The sequence below is a fragment of the Muscardinus avellanarius genome (assembly GCF_963383645.1).
Source record: "Muscardinus avellanarius genome assembly, chromosome: 8".
In the NCBI taxonomy this organism is placed as follows: Eukaryota; Metazoa; Chordata; class Mammalia; order Rodentia; family Gliridae; genus Muscardinus; species Muscardinus avellanarius.
Genome location: NC_137794.1, coordinates 37,109,827 through 37,129,908, shown reverse-complemented (window position 1 = coordinate 37,129,908; position 20,082 = coordinate 37,109,827). Strand labels below are relative to the sequence as shown.

General features: G+C 39.0%; 1 protein-coding gene and 1 pseudogene across 2 annotated transcripts in view; one reads left to right on the top strand and one right to left on the bottom strand.

Moving 5' to 3' along the window:
• IMPG1 (interphotoreceptor matrix proteoglycan 1) overlaps window positions 1–8,961 on the bottom strand; it is a gene marked incomplete at both ends in the record, with an annotated part of 162,788 nt that extends 153,827 nt beyond the window's left edge. The window contains one exon of the mRNA XM_080700082.1: window positions 8,895–8,961. Coding sequence (XP_080556208.1) covers window positions 8,895–8,961 — 67 coding nt within the window. The remainder of the gene's footprint in view (window positions 1–8,894) is intronic.
• On the top strand, window positions 1,161–1,634 carry LOC308265958 (peroxiredoxin-5, mitochondrial-like; annotated as a pseudogene). Its single transcript has one exon. The product of its transcript is annotated as a peroxiredoxin-5, mitochondrial-like (transcript).
• Window positions 8,962–20,082: the final 11,121 nt, after the last annotated feature.

Here is a 20,082-nt window from a genome sequence, read left to right as displayed (position 1 = left end):
ATTATAGAATTACTAAATATAGCTGATTAACATATGCATTATGTCACATAGTTATGTGGTGAGAATAGTTTACATCTATTCTCTATTTCAAGAATAGAATATATTGTTAACTATAGCAATTGTATTGTACAATATTTCCCAAATGTATTCCTGATAGCTAACTGAAACCTTGTAGTAGCTTTGACCAACACCTTCCTGTATCTTCATCCCTCAACCACACCAGCCTCTAGTAGCCACCATTCTTGATACTTCTATGATTTCAGCATTTTTAGATCTCACACAGAGCGTGTGATATTTGTCTCTCTGTGACAGAATTATTTCACTTAACAATGTTTTCCAGGTTAATCCATGTGGTTGCAAATGACAAGACTTCCTTCCGCCAAATAATACTTAACCGAGCACATATACCATGTTTTCTTCATCAATTCATCTACTGATAGTTTGTTTCCATATTTTGGCTATTGTGAATAGGGCTGCAATAAACATGGGATGGTAGGTCATGGTGATTTCAGTTTCTTTGAATATATATCCTTTGATTATCCCATATAGGGTTTGTTATGAAGGTATTGGGAAAGATTTTGAAGTTCTTTTCTTTCTTTTTCTTTTTAAAATTTTTATCAAGCAGGAGAAGGTGATATATAATGGATAGCAAATATATATGGTATATTTACTAAAAATATTTTTAAAATCCCTGATAGTCCATAAAATGATAATTCGCATTGATATCTTTCCAGCACTTGGGTCATTTAAATAATTATTACATCTTGGATCCTATCCCATACCCCTGAGATCAGAATCTTCAAAGCTAGAGTCACAGCCCTGGTGGTTTTACCAGTGCTGGGAACTGTTACATGAAAGCTTTTAGTGTGGGAAATAAAGCCAGTGGAGAAGGAGACTGGCAGGGGAAGCCTCGTGGGGACTGGTGGTAAGCGTAGCTGAGAGCATATGTAGATAGAAATAACATTCACAAAGAAAGGACATCATTTCATGCTCTCTGAAACAAAAGAGGAGGAAAAAAGTTTGGATCGATTCAGAGAAACACTTAAGTAGAAAAGAGAGACAAATCAAATGAAGGTTTTAGAGACTTCTCTGCCTCTCCCCACACCACACACACCTGTTCTGGCTCCAGGAAGCTAGCGATGGCCTGACTCCTGCCCCTCTGGGTGGGAGATGCCATCCCGTCGGTGCAGGTGTTTGAAGGTCAGCCTGGGAACAAGGTGGACCCGGCGGAGCTGTTCAAAGGCAAGAAGGGTGTGCTGTTTGGAGTACCTGGGGCGTTTACTCCTGGCTGTTCCAAGACACACCTGCCCGGCTATGTGGAGCAGGTTGAGGGTCTGAAGGCCAAGGGCGTGCAGGTGGTGGCGTGCTTGAGCGTGAACGATGTCTTTGTGGTTGGTGAGTGGGGACGAGCCCACAAGGTGGAGGCCAAGGTCCAGCTCCTGGCTGACCCCACGGGGGCCTTTGGGAAGGAGAGATTTGTTGCTCGATGATTCCTTGGTGCCTCTCTTTGGAAATCAACGGCTCAAGAGGTTCTCCATGGTGATAAAGGATGGGATAGTGAAGGCCTTGAATGTGGAACCTGACGGCATGGGCCCACCTGCAGCCTGGCCCCCAACATCCTCTCGCAGCTCTGAGGAGCTTTACCCCCTTCCCTGGCCCAGCTCCACCCCTTTCCCCGCCTCCTGCCCCACAGCTTGAACTGTGGCCAGATTTCTGCAATTAAACACTTTCAATTAAAAAAGACAAAAAAAGGTGATAATAGTAAGGGTGGTAGGCACTCATAGCCACTTTAGGAGTCAGCATTCATTGACCATTGTTCCAGCAGCTGCCTTACTAGAAGCTTCAGTCCTTTGAGCTCAACCTTGCTATCCTGATCTGTTTTACAGATGAGGAAACCCTAAGAAGAGCAACATGGTTGAGAGTTTGCTCAGGTCGCATGGTGAGTGACAGCTGTTCTGTGCAGCATGAAGCTGGGTGCAAGCCTCAGGCCTTGGCTGTGAGCACCGGCAGTCACTGCCTCTGTGAACAGGAGATCACGTGTAAGCTCTGGGTGAGGGCAAGGCTTGGGAATCAGGCTGAGGGGCTCTCAAGGAATCAGAGATGGTACAGTGCTAGGATAAATAGTTTGTGGGGCCCCGATAAAGTAGTAGTGTATTGGTTTATTTCATGGAAGCACTTTCTTTGGGTTTCTCCACTAACAGTTAGTTGGCAGCTCAGGAATGAGAGCAGACAGAGAGGAAGGAAAGTTTTTCCAGGAGGGACTAACAGAGTAGATGGGAGAAGGTCAAGGAGTGAGGTTCCGACTGCACTAACAAAAAGACTGCTGGGAGTGGTTCAGGAGTTGACTCTGGGGTCTGGGATTAATGTCTAGCACATCAAAGCCTGGACGGCCTTTTAAAAAAAGAAATTAAAAAAAATTTTTATTGGTGCATTATATTCATACATCATATTGGGGTAAAAAGCTTGTGTGTAGAGACATGCACACATCACTGATTTAACCCCTACCCAATTCCCACCCCTTCCCTCCCTCCCTTGCTCGGCTTAGTGGTTGACTTCGATATGTTTAAGTACATTGGGTGTTTTAGAGATTTTCCTCTTCCCCCCTCCTTTCTCCTCCTTTAGGTTGTCTTGTTATTACTCAACACTTTCTGTCCTAGGTTCCCAAGTACAAATGTGTACATTCTCTACCACCCAGGGGAATATTAAGATGCAAGATTAGGTAAAATTAGTTTGAGTTGTATAAGAAAAATATATTAAGCTAAGTGATTATTGAAATGTATTAACACGATTACTGTCTGAAAAGTATTTCAATTAGATCGAACTGATCTGAATACAATGGGTTAAAAATAGTGCCATTGTGTTTCACAGTTCAGCTTAATTAAATATAACTTTTGCAAATTTGTAAATGTAGTAGAAATCTTAAGACAGACAAATTAGCCCTATACATGCTATTTTCGGTGTGGATTTAGAGTCTTCCCGAAACATTTCATTAATTTGAGGTCCTGATGCATTTCTGCAAAATTCCTTCTGGCTTGGCTTCCTTTAACCCTTCTCCTGGGGGCAATTATGAAAATAGATGCTGGCTGTGGTGAAGATACTCAAGATGCTTGGATGAAGAAAGGCGTGGGAGAATGAATTAAGGTGGCTTTGCAAAGGCGCAGAGAGACACTGTCTCCTCGAGAATGAATGTAAATGGGAACATATTTATCTCCTGAATACGACCACAGGCTTAGAAGCAGCACTGCGATTCCATAGCTCTTTCATATTCTCCCTACATCCACTAGGCAGGGAGAGAGGTGCAGTAGTGGGAGAACACTGCCAATAAATAATCATAGCGGTGCACACCGCGGTCCCGAGCCCGACGCAGCATTTCCATACACGAATTCTCGTTCCCGTGGTTATGCCGGTCAACCACATCAACTCATTGTGAAACGAGCTTTGGCATGCAGGGTACCTTGGACCCAGAGCAAAGAGCACTCTCTCTGCTCTCATTAGAATGGTTCCATTTGGCTTGGTTCTTTTGTTTTGTGAGGCTGAAATCCCAGCCTCGGTTGAAAAGCTCTCCTAGGTCAGTGAGCTCAGGCTCCAGGGTTGCTGGAAACTGTCCACTTGGGGAGGTTAAAACTCATATTTTGGTTACAAGCTTTTTTTCCTTTCAACAAACTGCTTTGCATTATTCTAAGGGTTGCCCAAACGCAGAAGTGTTTTCCCTACCCTTAAGCAATAAGAAGTGGTGTGGAGCTGGGTATCGTAATGCATGCCTGTAATCCCAGTGCTTGGGAGGCTGGGACAAGAGGATCAGGGGTCTGAGGCCAGTCTCAGAAACTTAGCAAGGCCCACAGCAACTTAGTGGGAGCCTGTTTCAAAATGAAATAGGGCTGGGGGTATAGCTCAGCGGTAGAATGCCCTGGGGTTGAATCCTTGATTCATCAACAACAAAAAGGTTAAAGGAAGAGATGGTGTGGATAGAGACTTCAGTGATATTTCACAGTGTGTTGATGAAGTCAGCACTTTTATTATGGTCATTCCAAAATATATTTTGAATGATAATATACACCCAGAAACTGTTGGCAAGAGCAAACTTTGTGGCCTTAGACGGACTATTTGAAAACAGCACAGTATCTGTAAAAATGATTGCGGTGTCCAGGTACAGAGGATCTGAATTTCCAGAGGTAATTAGCATGCTAGAGTTGATGCTCAAGGTGGCTGCACCCTCATGATTGACAGAAATGGCCAAGAAAGTAGGAGATGATGTCAGCCGTGTCTAATTAGCTTACACATACAGCGGTCCTCCAGTGTGATCGGTGACACAAACAGAAGGGCTGCCAGGCAGCAGTGGCTTTTATTTTCAAAGCAAGTATACAACCTGATAAATAGTTTCAGGTGTGTTGCCACAGTGTGTTCACTCCAACAAGAGCATATTCAATTTATACAGCTTTGATTTCAATAACATCCCAGATACAGTTGAGCAGCAGCAACAACAAAAGCCCACCGTGAAACTGGAATTATGTTGCTGTGCGATGGTAGCACAGATGACCAAGTCCCAGGAGCTGCAAAGTCAACGTGGTCCCCTTGGGCAGCTCGGCCAGGCATACAAATGGAGTCATGTTCTCTGGTAATGGAGCCACAATGAGGGAAAATACTGTCCTGGGTAATTTATGAAATGAGAGTGTATCCCCAAAGTACAGGCTTAGCAAGAAGTGGAGTATCTTCAAATGCAAATTTCCTGACATTTTCAGTGACTAAAGTAACGATCCTACCTTGGTGAACTAATAATAATGTATTTAAAGGCTTCATTTAGTATAACCACATTTCACGCAAAAGGAACAGGCGAAGATAAACACCATTTCCACTTTAGGACTTGCCAGTGGTGGGGTGGGTTTCCTCTCTTCTCTCTCCCCCACACATTGAATGTCACAGCAACAAAATGGGATCGTGTGAGACGGAAAGTGAGAGCACAAAGCTGTGCCACGCAGACCGCACTGGCGCCCCTGCGAGGCCCAGGCGGAGGAGCCTTGGTGTCTGCAAAGTCACTGTTTTATTATTAAACTTTGAACTCTTCCTTCCTTCCTTCCTTCCTTCCTTCCTTCCTTCCTTCCTTCCTTCCTTCCTTCCTTCCTCCCTCCCTCCCTCCCTCCCTCCCTCCCACCCTCCTTTCTTTCTTTCTTTCTTTCTTTCTTTCTTTCTTTCTTTCTTTCTTTCTTTCTTTCTTTCTTTTCTTTCTTCTTTTTTTCACAGTACTGGATGAAGCCCAGGGATATTCTACCTCTGAGCGACACCCTCAGCCCTACTTTTTATTCTTTATTTTGAAACAGGGGGTCTCACTGGAATTACAAGCACGAGCCACCATGTCCAGCTTGAACTATCTCTTATTGTACTAAAACAATTTTATTTAATAAATGTTTTGAAATCAAAGTGATATCAACTTTGTGCATCTATGGAAAAGCTATAGTTAGAATCTATAGTCAAAATATGAAACCAATCTAGGTCTCCGTCAACAGATGAATGGATTGCAAAATTATGGGAAATACACACAATGGAATTCTACTCAGCTATAAAGAAGAACAAAATCCTGTCATTCTCAAGAAGATGGAAAGACCTGGAGAATATTATGTTAGGTGAGATTAGCCGGGAACAGAAAGAGAAGGGACGTATGTTTTCTCTAAAATGCCCAAATTAGGGAGCAGTGGGGATACCAGAGGGACTCCAGATAATGGAAGGGAAGTCTCAGCAAAGCCAGAAAGGAAGGGTAGGGGAGGAAGAAGGCTGAGGTTGATTAATGGAAGAGCTACATTTGAATATGTGTAAAAGTATGAATATAGCATGGCCAACCTGGACACTCATTGTTGGGAGGGGGAAGGAGAAGTGGGAGGGGTGAGGGCACCAAGCACTGTCTGAATGTATGCCATTTTTTATATGATCCACATAAAAATAAAAATAAAAAATAAAATAAATAAAAAATAAGAATCTACAAAGCTTAAAGGAAACCTTTCAGAACACTGGTATGTGTTTGAATCTCATTTTCTGTGTCCAGCACAGTATTGGATACATGCTAAGCACTCTGTGGAAACAAATTGGGAAAAATCACTGAAGGGAATAGAAAAACGTCTAGGAGCAATTTGTAATTGTGAATCAAATGCCATAAAAGTGTTTATATTGCTTTAACTCAGTAATTTTTCTTTGTTAATTTATTCTAAAATATTGAGTATTTATTCTTAAATACTAAGAGACTTATGCACAAAGTTATTTATTCAATCTTATCCATAATAACAAAACAATTAGAAACAATTAGTTCTCTTTTGTTGAGTATTAGGGTAAAGCAAATCCTGATATAGCTACTGAAAGGAATAGTATGTAGCCAGTCAAATGATGCTTGTCAAAACGAGATAGCGATGTAGAAATCCATATGATAGAATAAAACTAAAAAATTTTGAAAGAAAACTGTCAGTATGTTGCAGAATGACAATTATGTAGAAGTTAAATAAGTCCCTAGAAACACATCCTGTATTGGGAAGTGAGGGCGCGATGGGAAGAGAGCCAGGGGAACGTCCCCAAGTCCTGTGTGCATGTGTGTCCCTGAGACTCACAGCATGACGTGAGACTCTAGTACATCAGTAGAAGGACATTTAAAAGAAAGAAAAAAGGTGGAGGAAACAGGAAGCTGCCAGTGTTGTTTGGGCTTGGATGGAAATACTGGATGGAAATGGGCGATTTTCAAAATATCTCTTTGATTTTTTAAATCTACATCTTTATTAATAAAGAAACAGTTGGGTTTAGCATAACAGTCAATTGTTATGCTTAACAGATAGTTGTATTGAACTAAACTCTTTTTTTCTCTCTCTAGTTTTTATGTAAATATAATCATGATGGTTAATTAGTCACAAATAAGAAATCAATCTGGCTGAGGTACATAAACTCTAATTAGTGTTAGACCTCACAGCTTGAAGAGTAACAGTCATCACAGACCTTAGGTTCTTATCAAATAAAAAGTCAAAAACTAGTAACACATTAGTAGTTTTTATTATGCAATCAGGACACATTGTTTCATAGAAGTTTGCATATAATAAATTGTTTTTTGGTGAGTTTATTTTTATTTAACCTGCTACATATAATTATGCTATTTGTAATTGTGTGTAATGACTGATATGTAATATATGCAAATAAAAAAATTAATTAATTAACATAATCAATCAAACAAACAGACAAACCTAAAACTGATTTTTCCTGGCCAAATTTATGAAACAAATTTCTTTGCTTCATCAGATTAAGCTCATAATATACTGAAGTACTATCATTCTTTTTAATTAAAATGCTTTTAATAAGTATAAGCACATATATATTTGGTAACTAAAATTATGTGTGCTTATACTTACTAAAAGCATTTTACACATATATTTGATAATTAGAAAATTGCTTCATCCACTATCATTTATAGGTAACAAGATATGAAGGAAACATCAATAAAATCTTTTCCAGAAAAAAATGTTCACCGTTCATCTTCCAAATGCAACTACTGAGAAATTACATATAAAATCACTTATAGAACTGCAATTACTTGACTTACAAGCACACTAACTACTTTATTTTCTGTGAACATTTCCAAACAAATACTTTAATTAAAATATCTTTATCTGAACATTTTAATGTCATTCTTAAAGAAGAACCTAACATCATCATCATCATTATTATTATTATTATTATTATTATTATTATTATTTTATTTCTTCGGTCTGGGGATGGAACACGGAGGCATTCGACCTCCGAGCTACATCCCCTGCCCTATTTTTTATTCTTTATTTTAAAACAGAGTCTTGCCAGGAGTGGTGGCGCACACTTGTAATCCCCGCTCTTGGGAGGTGGAGACAGGAGGACCACGCAGGTTCGAAGCCAGCCACGCTGTCTTAAGAGACCCTGCTTCCAAATTTAAAAAGTATAAAAATAGGTCCGGGAGTGTAGCCCAGAGGTAGAAGGGCTTCCAGGAACCCCAGTACAAAATAAATAAATAAATAAATAAATAAATAAATAAATAAATGAATAAAAAAAAAAAAAACAACAGTCTCACTGAGTTGCGGAGGGCCTAAGTAGCTGAGGGTGTCTGCAAACCGCAATCCTCCAGTCTCAGCCTCCCAAATGCTGGGATTACAAGCGTGCACCATCACTCCCAGCTCCAGAACCTAACATTATTGACTTCAAACTTTTTTAAATGATTTTGTTATAATGATTAGGTTTATTCTTTAAAGTAATCAAACTTGCCTCAATATTTTTTAAAAAAAAATAAAGTACATTATTTCTCATAAGTAAGTCTGTTTGTGACTTGCCTTCATTTAAAATTCAGTTGAAGTCTTGCCAAAAGAACCTGTCCTTCCTAGTTCCTCAATTCAGATGACTTCAAAAGCAAGTAAGGTTCTAAGCTGGTGTCCTAGGCTCTGAAGGAGCACACCGCTATCTTCTGAGGGGGAGCAATTCACGACATAGTCATGAGAAGGTAAGAAACTCATTTTGGACTGACCATAAACATCTTAAAATTAATTTCAATTTTAGATTTTGTATGTTGAGCTTAGGTGGATAAATGCAACCTATTAATGTTATTAATATTAATGATATGAATTTGCATGAAATGTTTAATAACAGCAAATAGAATGCATTCATCTTTTCTATTTTGTTAACATAAATTATACTCAAGACTGTATAGTAAATATGAAATCATCAAACTATCATTTCTGATAATCAGTCATTTAGCCAACCAGCCAGTTAATCAAGTCTTTATTCAGAACCTGCTACCTGTTTACCCTCTAAGATACAGTAGTAACTTTGGTGATTGTGAGCGTTCACATCTATAGAAAGATTTTATGCATAAATGATCTGAAAAACAAACAAAACTTTAAATAACTTACCTTTGGTTTCTTGAACTTGGAGGAAAATCCAAAGAACAAAAATAATCCTTCTACTTTCCAGATACATTCTGGCTTTTGTGCATCGGTAGTTATGGAAATTTCAAAACCACCCCAAATCTCATTTAAAAACAAAATTGCAGAAATATGAAAGAAAATGAAATACTCGTGCCGGCTGAGTGATGATAACCTTCTTGGTTTGCCTTTATGAGGGTGCTAATTTGTGAAGAACATGCAGCAGTGTCTGTTTCTCGAATAATCTGCTTATCTTCCCCTCAGGTATAATCTCTGCTTAAGGGCCAACTGGAGGAACCCTTATCTCATTAACCTTCTGGAGGGCATCTGCTAGCCTAGCTCCAGCACCCCAATGCCATCTTACCCAAGTGTCCACAAACGTCTGTTTTCTTACCAAATCACCTGTTACAGTGACATAGACGCCTAGGAGAAGTCACTGCAAATGCAGGAGAAGGCTGACGGCAGGGGGCACATGCTTTCCAAAATGATGTGTTCAAGGAACACACACTGAAGGAGCCTAATAGCTGTCCCTGGAAGTTTGTGGTTATTGAATAAGCATTGTTCTCCACAGACCACAAAACTGTCTCCATTCTCTTATATGTATGGTTTGTAAAACCCCCCCTTTTTTTTTTGCAGTACTGGGGATGGAACCCAGTGGCATTGTACCTCCGAGCTACACCCCCAGCCCTATTTTTTAGTATTTTTGAAACAGGGTCTCACTGAGTTGCGAAGGGCCTTGCTAAGTAGCTGAGGCTGTACGGGATCCTCCGCGCCTCCCAAATGCTGGGATTATAAACGTGAGCCACCATGCCCTGCTGTAAATCACCTTCTATCTGGTGTTACATAGATTTGCTTTTTAAAATTTGAATCTGGTTTTAATTCTTTAAATATGTTTATGCACAGAGTTCAAGGATTCTTTCTACATTGTTTGTGAAAAATAACTGTGCCTGCCTTCTACCCATACCTCCATTCAAAGGGTGACCATTTTAATTCTTTAAGCTAATTCTTTTAGTATTCTCCTTTATACTTCTAAATAACATGCTTCCATTACTACTTTGGGTTTTTTTTAGGTCTTATCAAATAATAGATATTGAGAATATTTTCCCTTCTACTCATACCCTTACTTAATATAAACACAATCTTATATTATCTTTCCATCTTTCTGTCTCAATATTATTGCATTTTCAGTTTTTTGATTATCCAGTTTTACATTATTGGGACTTTATACATGCTATGTATTACCATAAAGCATACTATGATTACTAATATGTATTGATATCTTGTGGTGTGGATGCACAATGTTTTTAGAAATTTCTAAAGACTATCCAGCCAGACACGGTGGTGCATGCCTAGAATCCCAGTACTTAGGAGGCTGAGACAAGAAGATCATGGGTTCAAGGTCAGCCTCAGTAACTTAGAAGACTCCCAGTAACGTGGTAAGACCCTATTTCAAAATAAACAAAATTAGAATAGGCTGGGGGTATAACTCAGAGGTATAATGCACTGGGTTCAATTCTCAGTATCAGAAAAGAAAAGATTATTCATATATTTCTCATCACAACATGATAATGTAAGTACTACTATAGTGGTTCTTAGTAGGAATAGTATTACTATCTCTATTTTACATTTGAGGAAAAAGAAGGAATATTTGGCAAAGCCAGGATTTGAATTCAAAGAGTCTAGTGTAAGATCCTATATTTTAAACAATATTAAATTGACATGTAGTTTTTGTACATATTTTGGGGTATAGCATGTGTATCCCAATGTGTTATATCAGAGATGATTTGAGAGAGAAGATATTCTCTCTCTCTCTCTCTCTCTCTCTCTCTCTCTCTCTCTCTCTCTCTCTCTCTCTCTCTCCTACTGGGGATGAAACCCAGGGGCTTTCTACCTCTGGGCTAACACTCCCAGACCTATTTTTATTTTATTAGAAACAGGCTCTCACTAAGTAGCTGAAGCTGGCTTTGAACCTGTGTGATCCTCCTTTCTCAGACTCCCAAGTGCTGGGATTGCAAGCGTGCACCACCACGCCTGGCTAAGATCACCTCATATTAATTACATCAAGAATTATAATTACTTGTGTTGGAAACAGTCAAAATCCTCTCTACTACTTACTTTGAAATATACATTATTTGTTGCCCATCTATTGTGCTGTAAATGTAGAAGTTACTGTCTTGGTCAAGTACACGCCTGAGCCCTTAGCCCTCCTCTCTCAGGGCTGGTCTCCCTCCTTTACCTCTGTTCTCCTCGACTTCCATGAGAGCAAGTGATTGACATGTGACATGTACCTTTCTGTGCCTGACTTGCTTTACTTAACCCAATTCTTCCAGGCTTATCTATGTTGTTGCAAATGAAAGAATTTTATTTATTTATTATAAAGAGTTTATACTTTTTTTTTTTTGACTACTAAGGATTGAACCCAGGGGCATTCTATCTCTGAGCAGCCCTTTTTATTTTTTATTTTGGAACAGGGTCTCCCTAAGTTTCTATGGGTCTCTGTAAGTTGCTGAGTCTGGGCTTGAATCTGCGATCCTTCTGACTCAGCCCCCCAAGTATGAGTTTATATTCTTTAACTACTACTCGTCTCCCAATACTTTTTGCAATAGTCTCATATTTTTAAAAACTTCCTTTCTCCCTCCCTCCCTCCCTCCCTCCCTCCCTCCCTTCTATCTTGGGATTGAACACAAGGGTGTTCTACCTCTGAGCTATACCCCAGCCCTATTTTATGTTTTATTTTGAAACAGGGGCTTGCTAAGTTCCTAAGAGCCTCACTAAGTTTCTGAGACTGGCCTCAAACCTAGTTTCTCCTGCCTCAGCCTCCCAGTTACTAGGATTACAGGCATGCACCATGATGCCCAGCAAAAGTTTTCATTTTATAAATATAAATACAAAATAATAAATTATCCTTGAATGCTGCCCTGCCTGTGTAAATTTTTTTTATCATCTAGTTAAATACTCTAGATATTCTGCCTTCCCCAGGGCTCCCTAACCCCCTCCTGTCTGCGTTGTCATTGTTCATGGAAGTCATAACGGGATCTTACTTTATAATTATCTTGGGGCTTCCTTTCATCCCTCTTGTGATGAAACCTGTTTTCTATATCCTTTGTTGTCTTTTTCTTAGTCTTTTTCTAGAAGAGCATATGCTCTAGTAGATTACTAAAAGTTCACAAATTTGAGATCTGATATGTTCTACGATAGTTTCCATCTACCCTCATAATTGATTGATAATTTGGCTGGATAGAAAATTCTTTTAGTTTTGTTTTTCTATGGTACTTAGTACTGAACCCAGGGACATTCTACCTAGGACCTACACACCCAATCCTATTTTGATTTTTTGTTTTGAAACAGGGTCTCACTAAGTCACTGAGACTAGCCTGGAACCAGTGACTTTCCTGTCTCAATCTCCCAAGTACTGGGGTTACAGTCATGTACCACCATGCCTGGCCTAGGACGTAGAATTATAGGTTGGAAATAATGTCCACTTAGAATATTGAAGACATGCATTGCAGAAATCCTAGAACTTTCTTCTATTCTCTCCTTTCTCATTGTTTTGGCTTCACATCTTTAAAATTTCCTTCAACATCAGCCAGGCATGGCACAGACTTGTAGTTTAAGAGCTTGGGAGAGACAGGAGCATTGCAGCTTCAAGACCAATTTTGGCGACTTAGTCTCACTTTCAGAAACTTAGCAAATTCTTATTTCAAAATAAAAAAGAAAAATAGGCTGAGGGTGTAGCTGAGAGGTAGAACAACCCTGGATTCAATCCTTAGTATTACAAGAAAAGAAGAAAAACAATTCCTTCAACATTGCTTGGGGTATCCAGAGGTAACACTAAAGGGTAATGGATGGAATTAGGCTTTCATCTTTAATTGCAAATCATTTTGGTGATAAATTGTTTAAAGGAAATTATCATAAAAATGGTATAGAATCTTACTTGTAACCTGCATATGAAATTGAGGAATGAAGCTGGGCATGGTGGCGCACTCTTGTAATCCCAGCATTTGGGAGGCTGAGACAGGAGGATGGTGATTTGCAGAGAGCCACAGCTACTACTTAGTGAGGCCTTTTGCAACTCAGTGAGACACTGTTTCAAAATAAAGAATAAAAAATAGTGTAGCTCGGAGGTAGAATGCTCCTGGGTTTCATCCCCAGTGCCACACACACACACACACACACACACACACACAAAAAAAAAAAAAAAAAAAAAGAGAAATGGATTAGAATTCATTTCTGCTTTTAGATTCAATTCTGCTCTTAGATGACCATCACTTGGAAGAAATATCTGAGAGAGCAATAGAATAGATGCCAGCCGATATATAAATATTTCTAATATATACTCATCTGGGCTGGAGAGCTTGCAGGAGGTAGTGAAATACTCCACTGTGGATTTTTAGTCTAGCCCTGTATTGTGCTTATGTTTCTAACCCTGTTGCAAAATATCAGTGTTCTTTCTCTAGAAGAGAAAGGAACAATTTCACATTATGAAAGCAAGTTTTACTTAATAGTCTTCTTAATAAAAAGTATATATATTTGCAGTACTGGAGATTGAACCCAGGGGCATTCTACCTCCAAGCTACACCCCCAACCCTATTTTTTATTATTTATTTTGAAACATAGTCTCACTAAGTTGCAGAAGGCCTCACTAAGTAGCTGAGGCTGGCCATGAACCACAATCCTCCTGTCTCAGCCTCCCAAGTACTGGGATTACAAGCATGTACCACTACACCCAGCTATGAAATATGTCTTTTAAAGGAAACTATGGTGTAGACTAATTTGTCCTTGTAAGTATCCTATAACATAGATATGAATAAAAAGAATTTAGTTTATTTTTAAAATTCCCAATGTTTAAAAGTTTCTCTTCATGACCATAGCTCAAGCATTTCCCCCATAATTTGTATTAAAAATGTGGGAAACTAGCAGTAACTGTCACTTAGAAGTAATAAACACTCATTATTTTTGAAACAATGCTTTCTGGAAACATCAGGTCCTTCTCTGAGTATTGTTGTATTTAATTATAGGTTACTGTAACTAATCCAGAAGTGCTTCTTCAGTCTGGCCCACTGTCAACAGTAATTATATATTTTTAAAAAGGGAGAGCTGGGTGTGGTGGCACACGCTTGTAATCCCAGCATTTGGGAGGCGGAGACAGGAAGGATCATGGTTCGTGGACAGCCTCAGCTCCTTAGTGAGGCCCTTTGCAACTCAGTGAGACTCTGTTCCCAAATAAAAACTAAAAAGTAGGGCTGGGGGTATAGCTGGGAGGTAGAATGCCTCTGGGTTCCATCCCTAGTATGGCAAACAAACAAACCACCAAAAAAACAAAAACAAAAAACAAAAATAGAAAAAAAGGAAAGACTTTTCCTTAGTTTCTGTCAAGATTATCAGTCACCATTTAAAATGGACAAGGGGAGGTGGAGAAGTAATATGTCTTTGCAGATACATTCTTTCATCTGCAATCAGTAGATAGAAGTGAGATATAGTTAACAAAATAAATCAGTTAATATCATAATTTCACTTGATATTTAAAGTAGGTATATATATATATATATATATATATATATATATATATATATATATATATATTTTTTTTTTTTTTTTTGGTGGTACTGGGGTTCCTGGAAGCCCTTTTACCTCCGGGCTACACTCCCAGACCTATTTATACTTTTTATTTGGAAACAGGGTCTCTTAAGCCAGCGCAGCTTGAACCTGCAAGATCTTCCTGTCTCCGCCTCCCAAGTGCGTGGATTACAAGCATGCACCACTACGCCTGACAAAGTAGGTACAATTTTTTTGAGTTCTCACTAAATACCCAAATATCAATTAGATAGGTTTTTTTTTTTTTTTTTCGTACTGGGAATTGAACCCAGGGCATTCTCTCTGGCATCTCCATATCCTTTCATTAAATAAAACCTTTGAAACAGGGTCACGTTGAGTTGCTGAGATTCTTGGTAGTTTCTGAGACTGGCCTTGAACCTGCAATCCGCTTGTCTCAGCCTCCCAAGTACTGGGAATACATACATCGTGGCCACAATGCCCAGCAAAGCGGGTGCTTCATAGTCACAATACTTTTGTGTTTGTGGGGTGGAGGTGGGGGTGGGAGGTGTTTGAACCCAGAGGCCTTCTTACCTCTGAGATATACTCCAAACCCTTTTTTTTTCCCCAAAACTTTAAAAAAATTTTTTTTTATTGGTGCATTGTATTCATACATCATAGTGGGATACAAAAAACTTTTGTAGACATACATGCACACATCGCCCAGTCAGCCCCCACCCGATCCCCACCCCATTCCCTCCCCATCCCTCCTTCCCATGCTTGGCTTAGTGGTTAACATCTAGTATTATAGCAATTTATCCAAAATTAAAAATGATAATCTCACATAATAGTTTCATTTGTCTGATGCCAAGCTTTTGATAACTTAAAGATAACATTTCAATATTTCTATTTGCTTTCTTTCTTACCAGAGAATATTTTTTTTTCTTTTTTTTTGGTGAAACTATCATATATTTATATATTTATTTTTCAGGAAAAAAATCTATCCTAATATGTAATATGGACTCTAGATACCCAAAACGATCTCGAAAAAGAACAAAGCTAGAAGATGTATATATTTTCTAATTTCAAACCATATAAAGCTACAATAATTGAAACAGTGTAGTACTGTTCTAAAGGCAAATATATAAACCATTGGAGTTAAATAAAAGCCTAGAGATACATTCTTCCATATATTGTCAAGTTATTTTTGACAAGGTTTCCACGAACATTTGGTGGAGGAAATAATAATCTTTTAACTAAATATTGTTGAAAAATAATAATTACATGAAAAAGAATAAAATTGGACCCTTACCTAATCCCATATACAAATATTAACTCAAAATAGATAAAAGACCTAAATATAAATCTTAAGACTATAAACTTTTAGAAGAAAATCTGGGTCATAAAACCTTACAACATTGAAATTGGCAGTGATTTCTTGGATATGATTTCAATGGCACAGGCAACAAAAGGGTATACAAACTCCCTAAAAAATAAAATATTGTATATCCAAAGACAATGTAAACAGAGTTAAAAGTTACTGATAGAATGGGATAAAATATTTCCAAATGCTGTATCTGAAGATATATTAATATTCCAACTAGAAATCCTAAAAATTAACAATACTCCCAACCCTTTTTTAAGATTTTTTTTTGTTTTGTTTTGAAACAGGGTCTTGCTAAATTGCTGAGGCTGGTCTTGAACCTGCTCTTGATCTTCCTGTCGCACCTTCCCAAGTACTGGGATTAAAGACATGTACCACCGTGCCCAGCCCAGGGTATGACGTCTTATCGGCACCCCTAGGAGTTAGATCCTATTTTATTTCCACGTTTCATATGAGGAAACGGAAGGTTAGAGATGGCAAATGAATCACACAACTATGTGACTGGTAAAACTGAAGCAGGGTTTCCATCTAGGGTTATCTCTAGTTGCAAAGCCTATATTCTATCATTCTGATGTTTTTTTCTATGGGGAAAACAGGTGCTAAAAAAACAAAACAAACCAGAACTGAAACTTGTAGGACAAATTAGCAACACCAAATAGGAGAAAGGCAATTGAAAACGCAGGGCCACCTTCAGAGTTCAATTTGTATTGTTTATCCCTCCACAATAGAGCCCCTGATTTTATGGGTAAGGTAGCTATGTCAGAATCTGGTGAGTTTCCATCTCCGGAGTTGTGCTGTCTTCTCTCTGGTAAAAGGGCAGCTATTCTTAGTGGCACAGGCCTCTCTTTGCTCACATTGTAGATTGTTGGCTTGTTTCTCTATTCTAGGCAGGCAAAGGGGATTCTTGAGCTATTTTTATCACCATGAAAATGTGTGGTTTCTTTCAGAAGTTGCTCTAGGAGAAACCAGTCCTAGGAGGGGCGGGTAAGCAGTGCCTGGATGTTAAATCTGTGATCAGAAAAGAGTAGCATCTATCACTTCCTAAAAAAATCCAAATGTCCTTCACTGAGTTTTTGGAATAAGTGCTTTTCTTGTTAACACAAGACTTATTCTGTGTAGCTCAGAGCATTTTCCCTGCATCATTACTCATTTCTTAGAAAAGAGACATAAAATGCACAGATACATAAGGGTAACATCAAGTGGAATGTCACCTGCGGTGGGCTTCCATCTCCCGAGTTTACCCTCCAGATCCATCTCACTTTGACTCTCAGCAGAAGATTTCAGGAGTAGACAAGAAAGGCATAAACATGGGAGGAGCAAAAGATGTAATTTGCCCAAAACTGACTGCACTGGGCAGGGATGGAGGGAGGGAGGCAACTGCAGGGCCACAACATGACAGTTTTAATGAGAATGTGAATGACACAGGCATCCTCATCTACCCTCATTATTTTCTCAGAGAACTTCTGCTCAATCTTGGTGTGAGAGATGGTTTTAATCAGCTTTTTCATCACTGTGACCAAATACCTGATAAGCACAACTTAGAGAAATTTATAAAGGCTTATTTGGTTCACAGTCTTAGAGGTGAGTTCATGTTCAGCTGGCTCACAGTAGCAGGGCTTTGGGGCATGGTGGAAAAGGGAAAAGCCATGCTCTGATCAAAGAGGCAGGAAGAAGTGGGGGCAGGGACACATATTCCCATCTTCTCTGTGCCCCGCCTTCAAACCTTGCTGTTCCCGTGACCAGGCCTTCATTGGGTACATGAGCTTGGGAGACACTCCAGACCCCATTCATCACAGAGGCTGTCTCTTTAAAAATTTTTTAACTTTTTATACTTTTATTGGTGCTCGATGGGCCTTCTTCCAGCTCCATCCCTCCTCCCCCCATGCCCATCCAGGGTATTGGGATTGGCATTGGTCTTCTCACATATGTACATGATGTTCATGGAAATGGTTCCCTTCACCGATCCTCCTTCTCCCCGCCCTTCCCTAGACCACCTCCCTCACTCCACTGGAGTTTTCCCTCCATTATCAGAAGTCCCTTTGGTATTCCTATTACTCCCTAGATTCTGCATGTGACAGAAAACATATAACTCTTCACTTTCTGTGACTGGCTAATCTAGAATATACTAAGTAATTAAAAGTAAGAAACAAATAACTCAATTGAACCAAACAGAAACTTCACAAAAGAAGAACTACAGATGGCCAATACATACATGAAAAAAATTCAACATCATTATCAGTCAGGGAGCTGCAAATAAAAACTATTCTGAGATTCCATCTTGCCCCAATCAGAATGGCAATCAGCAAGAAGTCAAACAACAATAAATGCTAGCGAGAATGTGGGGAAAACGGAACTCTTCTACACTGTTGATGGTATTGCAAATTAGTGCAGCCACTATGGAGGTCAGTGTGGAGATTCCTCAGAAAACTGAGAATGGATCCATCATATGGCCCAGCAATAGATACCACTCCTGGGTATCTTTCTGAAGGAACAGATAATCAGAATCTTATAGCCATATATCCATATCCATGGTTATAGCAGCGCATCACAATAGCCAAAGTATGGAACCAACATAGGTCTTCATCAAAAGATGAATGGATTACAAAATTATGGAATATACACATAATGGAATTTTGCTCAGCAATAAAGAACAAAATATCATTTGCAGGAAAATGGAAGGACCCAGAGGTTGTCATCAGAGGAAAAGGTTGGCCTTCCTCACAGGGCTCCTCACATGCGGCCCTCCCTGTTTTGCCTCCTTGAACTCTCCAAGTCTTGGGTAAGAAATACAGTGAGTGCAGAACAAACTGAGCTAGTTTCTTGGTTAAAAAATAATGACAAGAAGAATAGCAGGAAAGCATATAAGCAGTTATTTTGTTTATTTTAAAGCTATCAATCTGCATGTATTTTGCAATACAGATTTCTTTCTTTCATTTTTCTTTGTTTTTTTCTTTATTTGTGGTATTGAGGATTGAACTCATTCCACAGCCCTATTTTATTTTTTATTTTGAAATAGGGTCTCACTAAATTGCTGGGGCTGGTCTTGGAGCCCGTGATCCTCCTGTCTCAGCCTTCCAAATACTGGGTTTATGAATATGCACTGCCATGCCCAGTTGTAATGCAGGTTTTTCAAAAACAGCCATATCTGGTAAAAGAATCAATAATATAGTTTGGTGTTCACAAGTTGCATATGTTCCCTTTTATATGTGATTTAAGAGGTCATAAAAATATTGTACATTTTAAGAATACAGAGACATTCATCAGTGACTCAAAGTTTATTGTCATTAAAACCCAGTTTAGGGGATCTGGATGCACAAGGCCCTGGGTTCAATCCCCAGCATCAGGAAAAAAACAAAAATGGCGTGTGGAGGAGTTAGTGCTGAGGAAACATTATTTGATCTGTGATAGTGAGAGGTTCACAACCTTTCTGAGCCTATTTCAGTAGCATAATGGGGAAGAAAGTTTATGGTGCATTACAGAGTAACTGGATAGTGGAAAAGGGATAGTAGATGAGACTTAAGAAAATACAGTCTACCAGTGAAAGACAAAAATTAGTTTGATAAACTTATTGGGCTAAAACGTGTGTGTGTGTGTGTGTGTGTGTGTGTGTGTGTGTGTGTGTGTGTTGGGGGGGTACTGGGAATTGAACCCAGGGGTATTCTACCTTTGAGCTATACTCCCAAACCTATTTTAATTTTTAGTTTGAAACAGAGTCTTACTAAGTTGCCGAGGGCGTTGCTAAATTGCTGAGGCTGGTTTTGAACCTTGATCCTCCTGTCTCAGTCTCCCGAACACTGAGATTATATGCATGCGCCACCATGACCAGCTCCAAAATATGTTTTTTAAAAAAGAAGATTGTTTAGAGGTAGAATAGGAGGTACAGAAGATAGGGGAGAGGTCTGTGTTTGTAGCACCGTTGGGGGTTAGGGGGAGAGGGGGGTAGGTAGGTATCTGGCTGTAAAAGATTTCATCTGCTTAGTAAGTACTTACTCTAAAAGGAAGTTTTTAATGTTTTATTTAATTTTTTTGTAAGATGCATGAAATACATAGATAATTGCCCTGGAAGGGCTTAAGATCTAACAGTGCTAGGATGCCCATAAAGATAAGGAAATGGAATTCGTAGTTAGCACCTTTCAAAGCAATGTCAGCCACAGTAGGTTAGCTAGAACACTTTAACCATAATGACAAACAAATTTTAGTACTTGTTGAAATGTCAGAAACTCTTCTAAGTACTTAAGATGACTTTCTTTGATTTGTGTA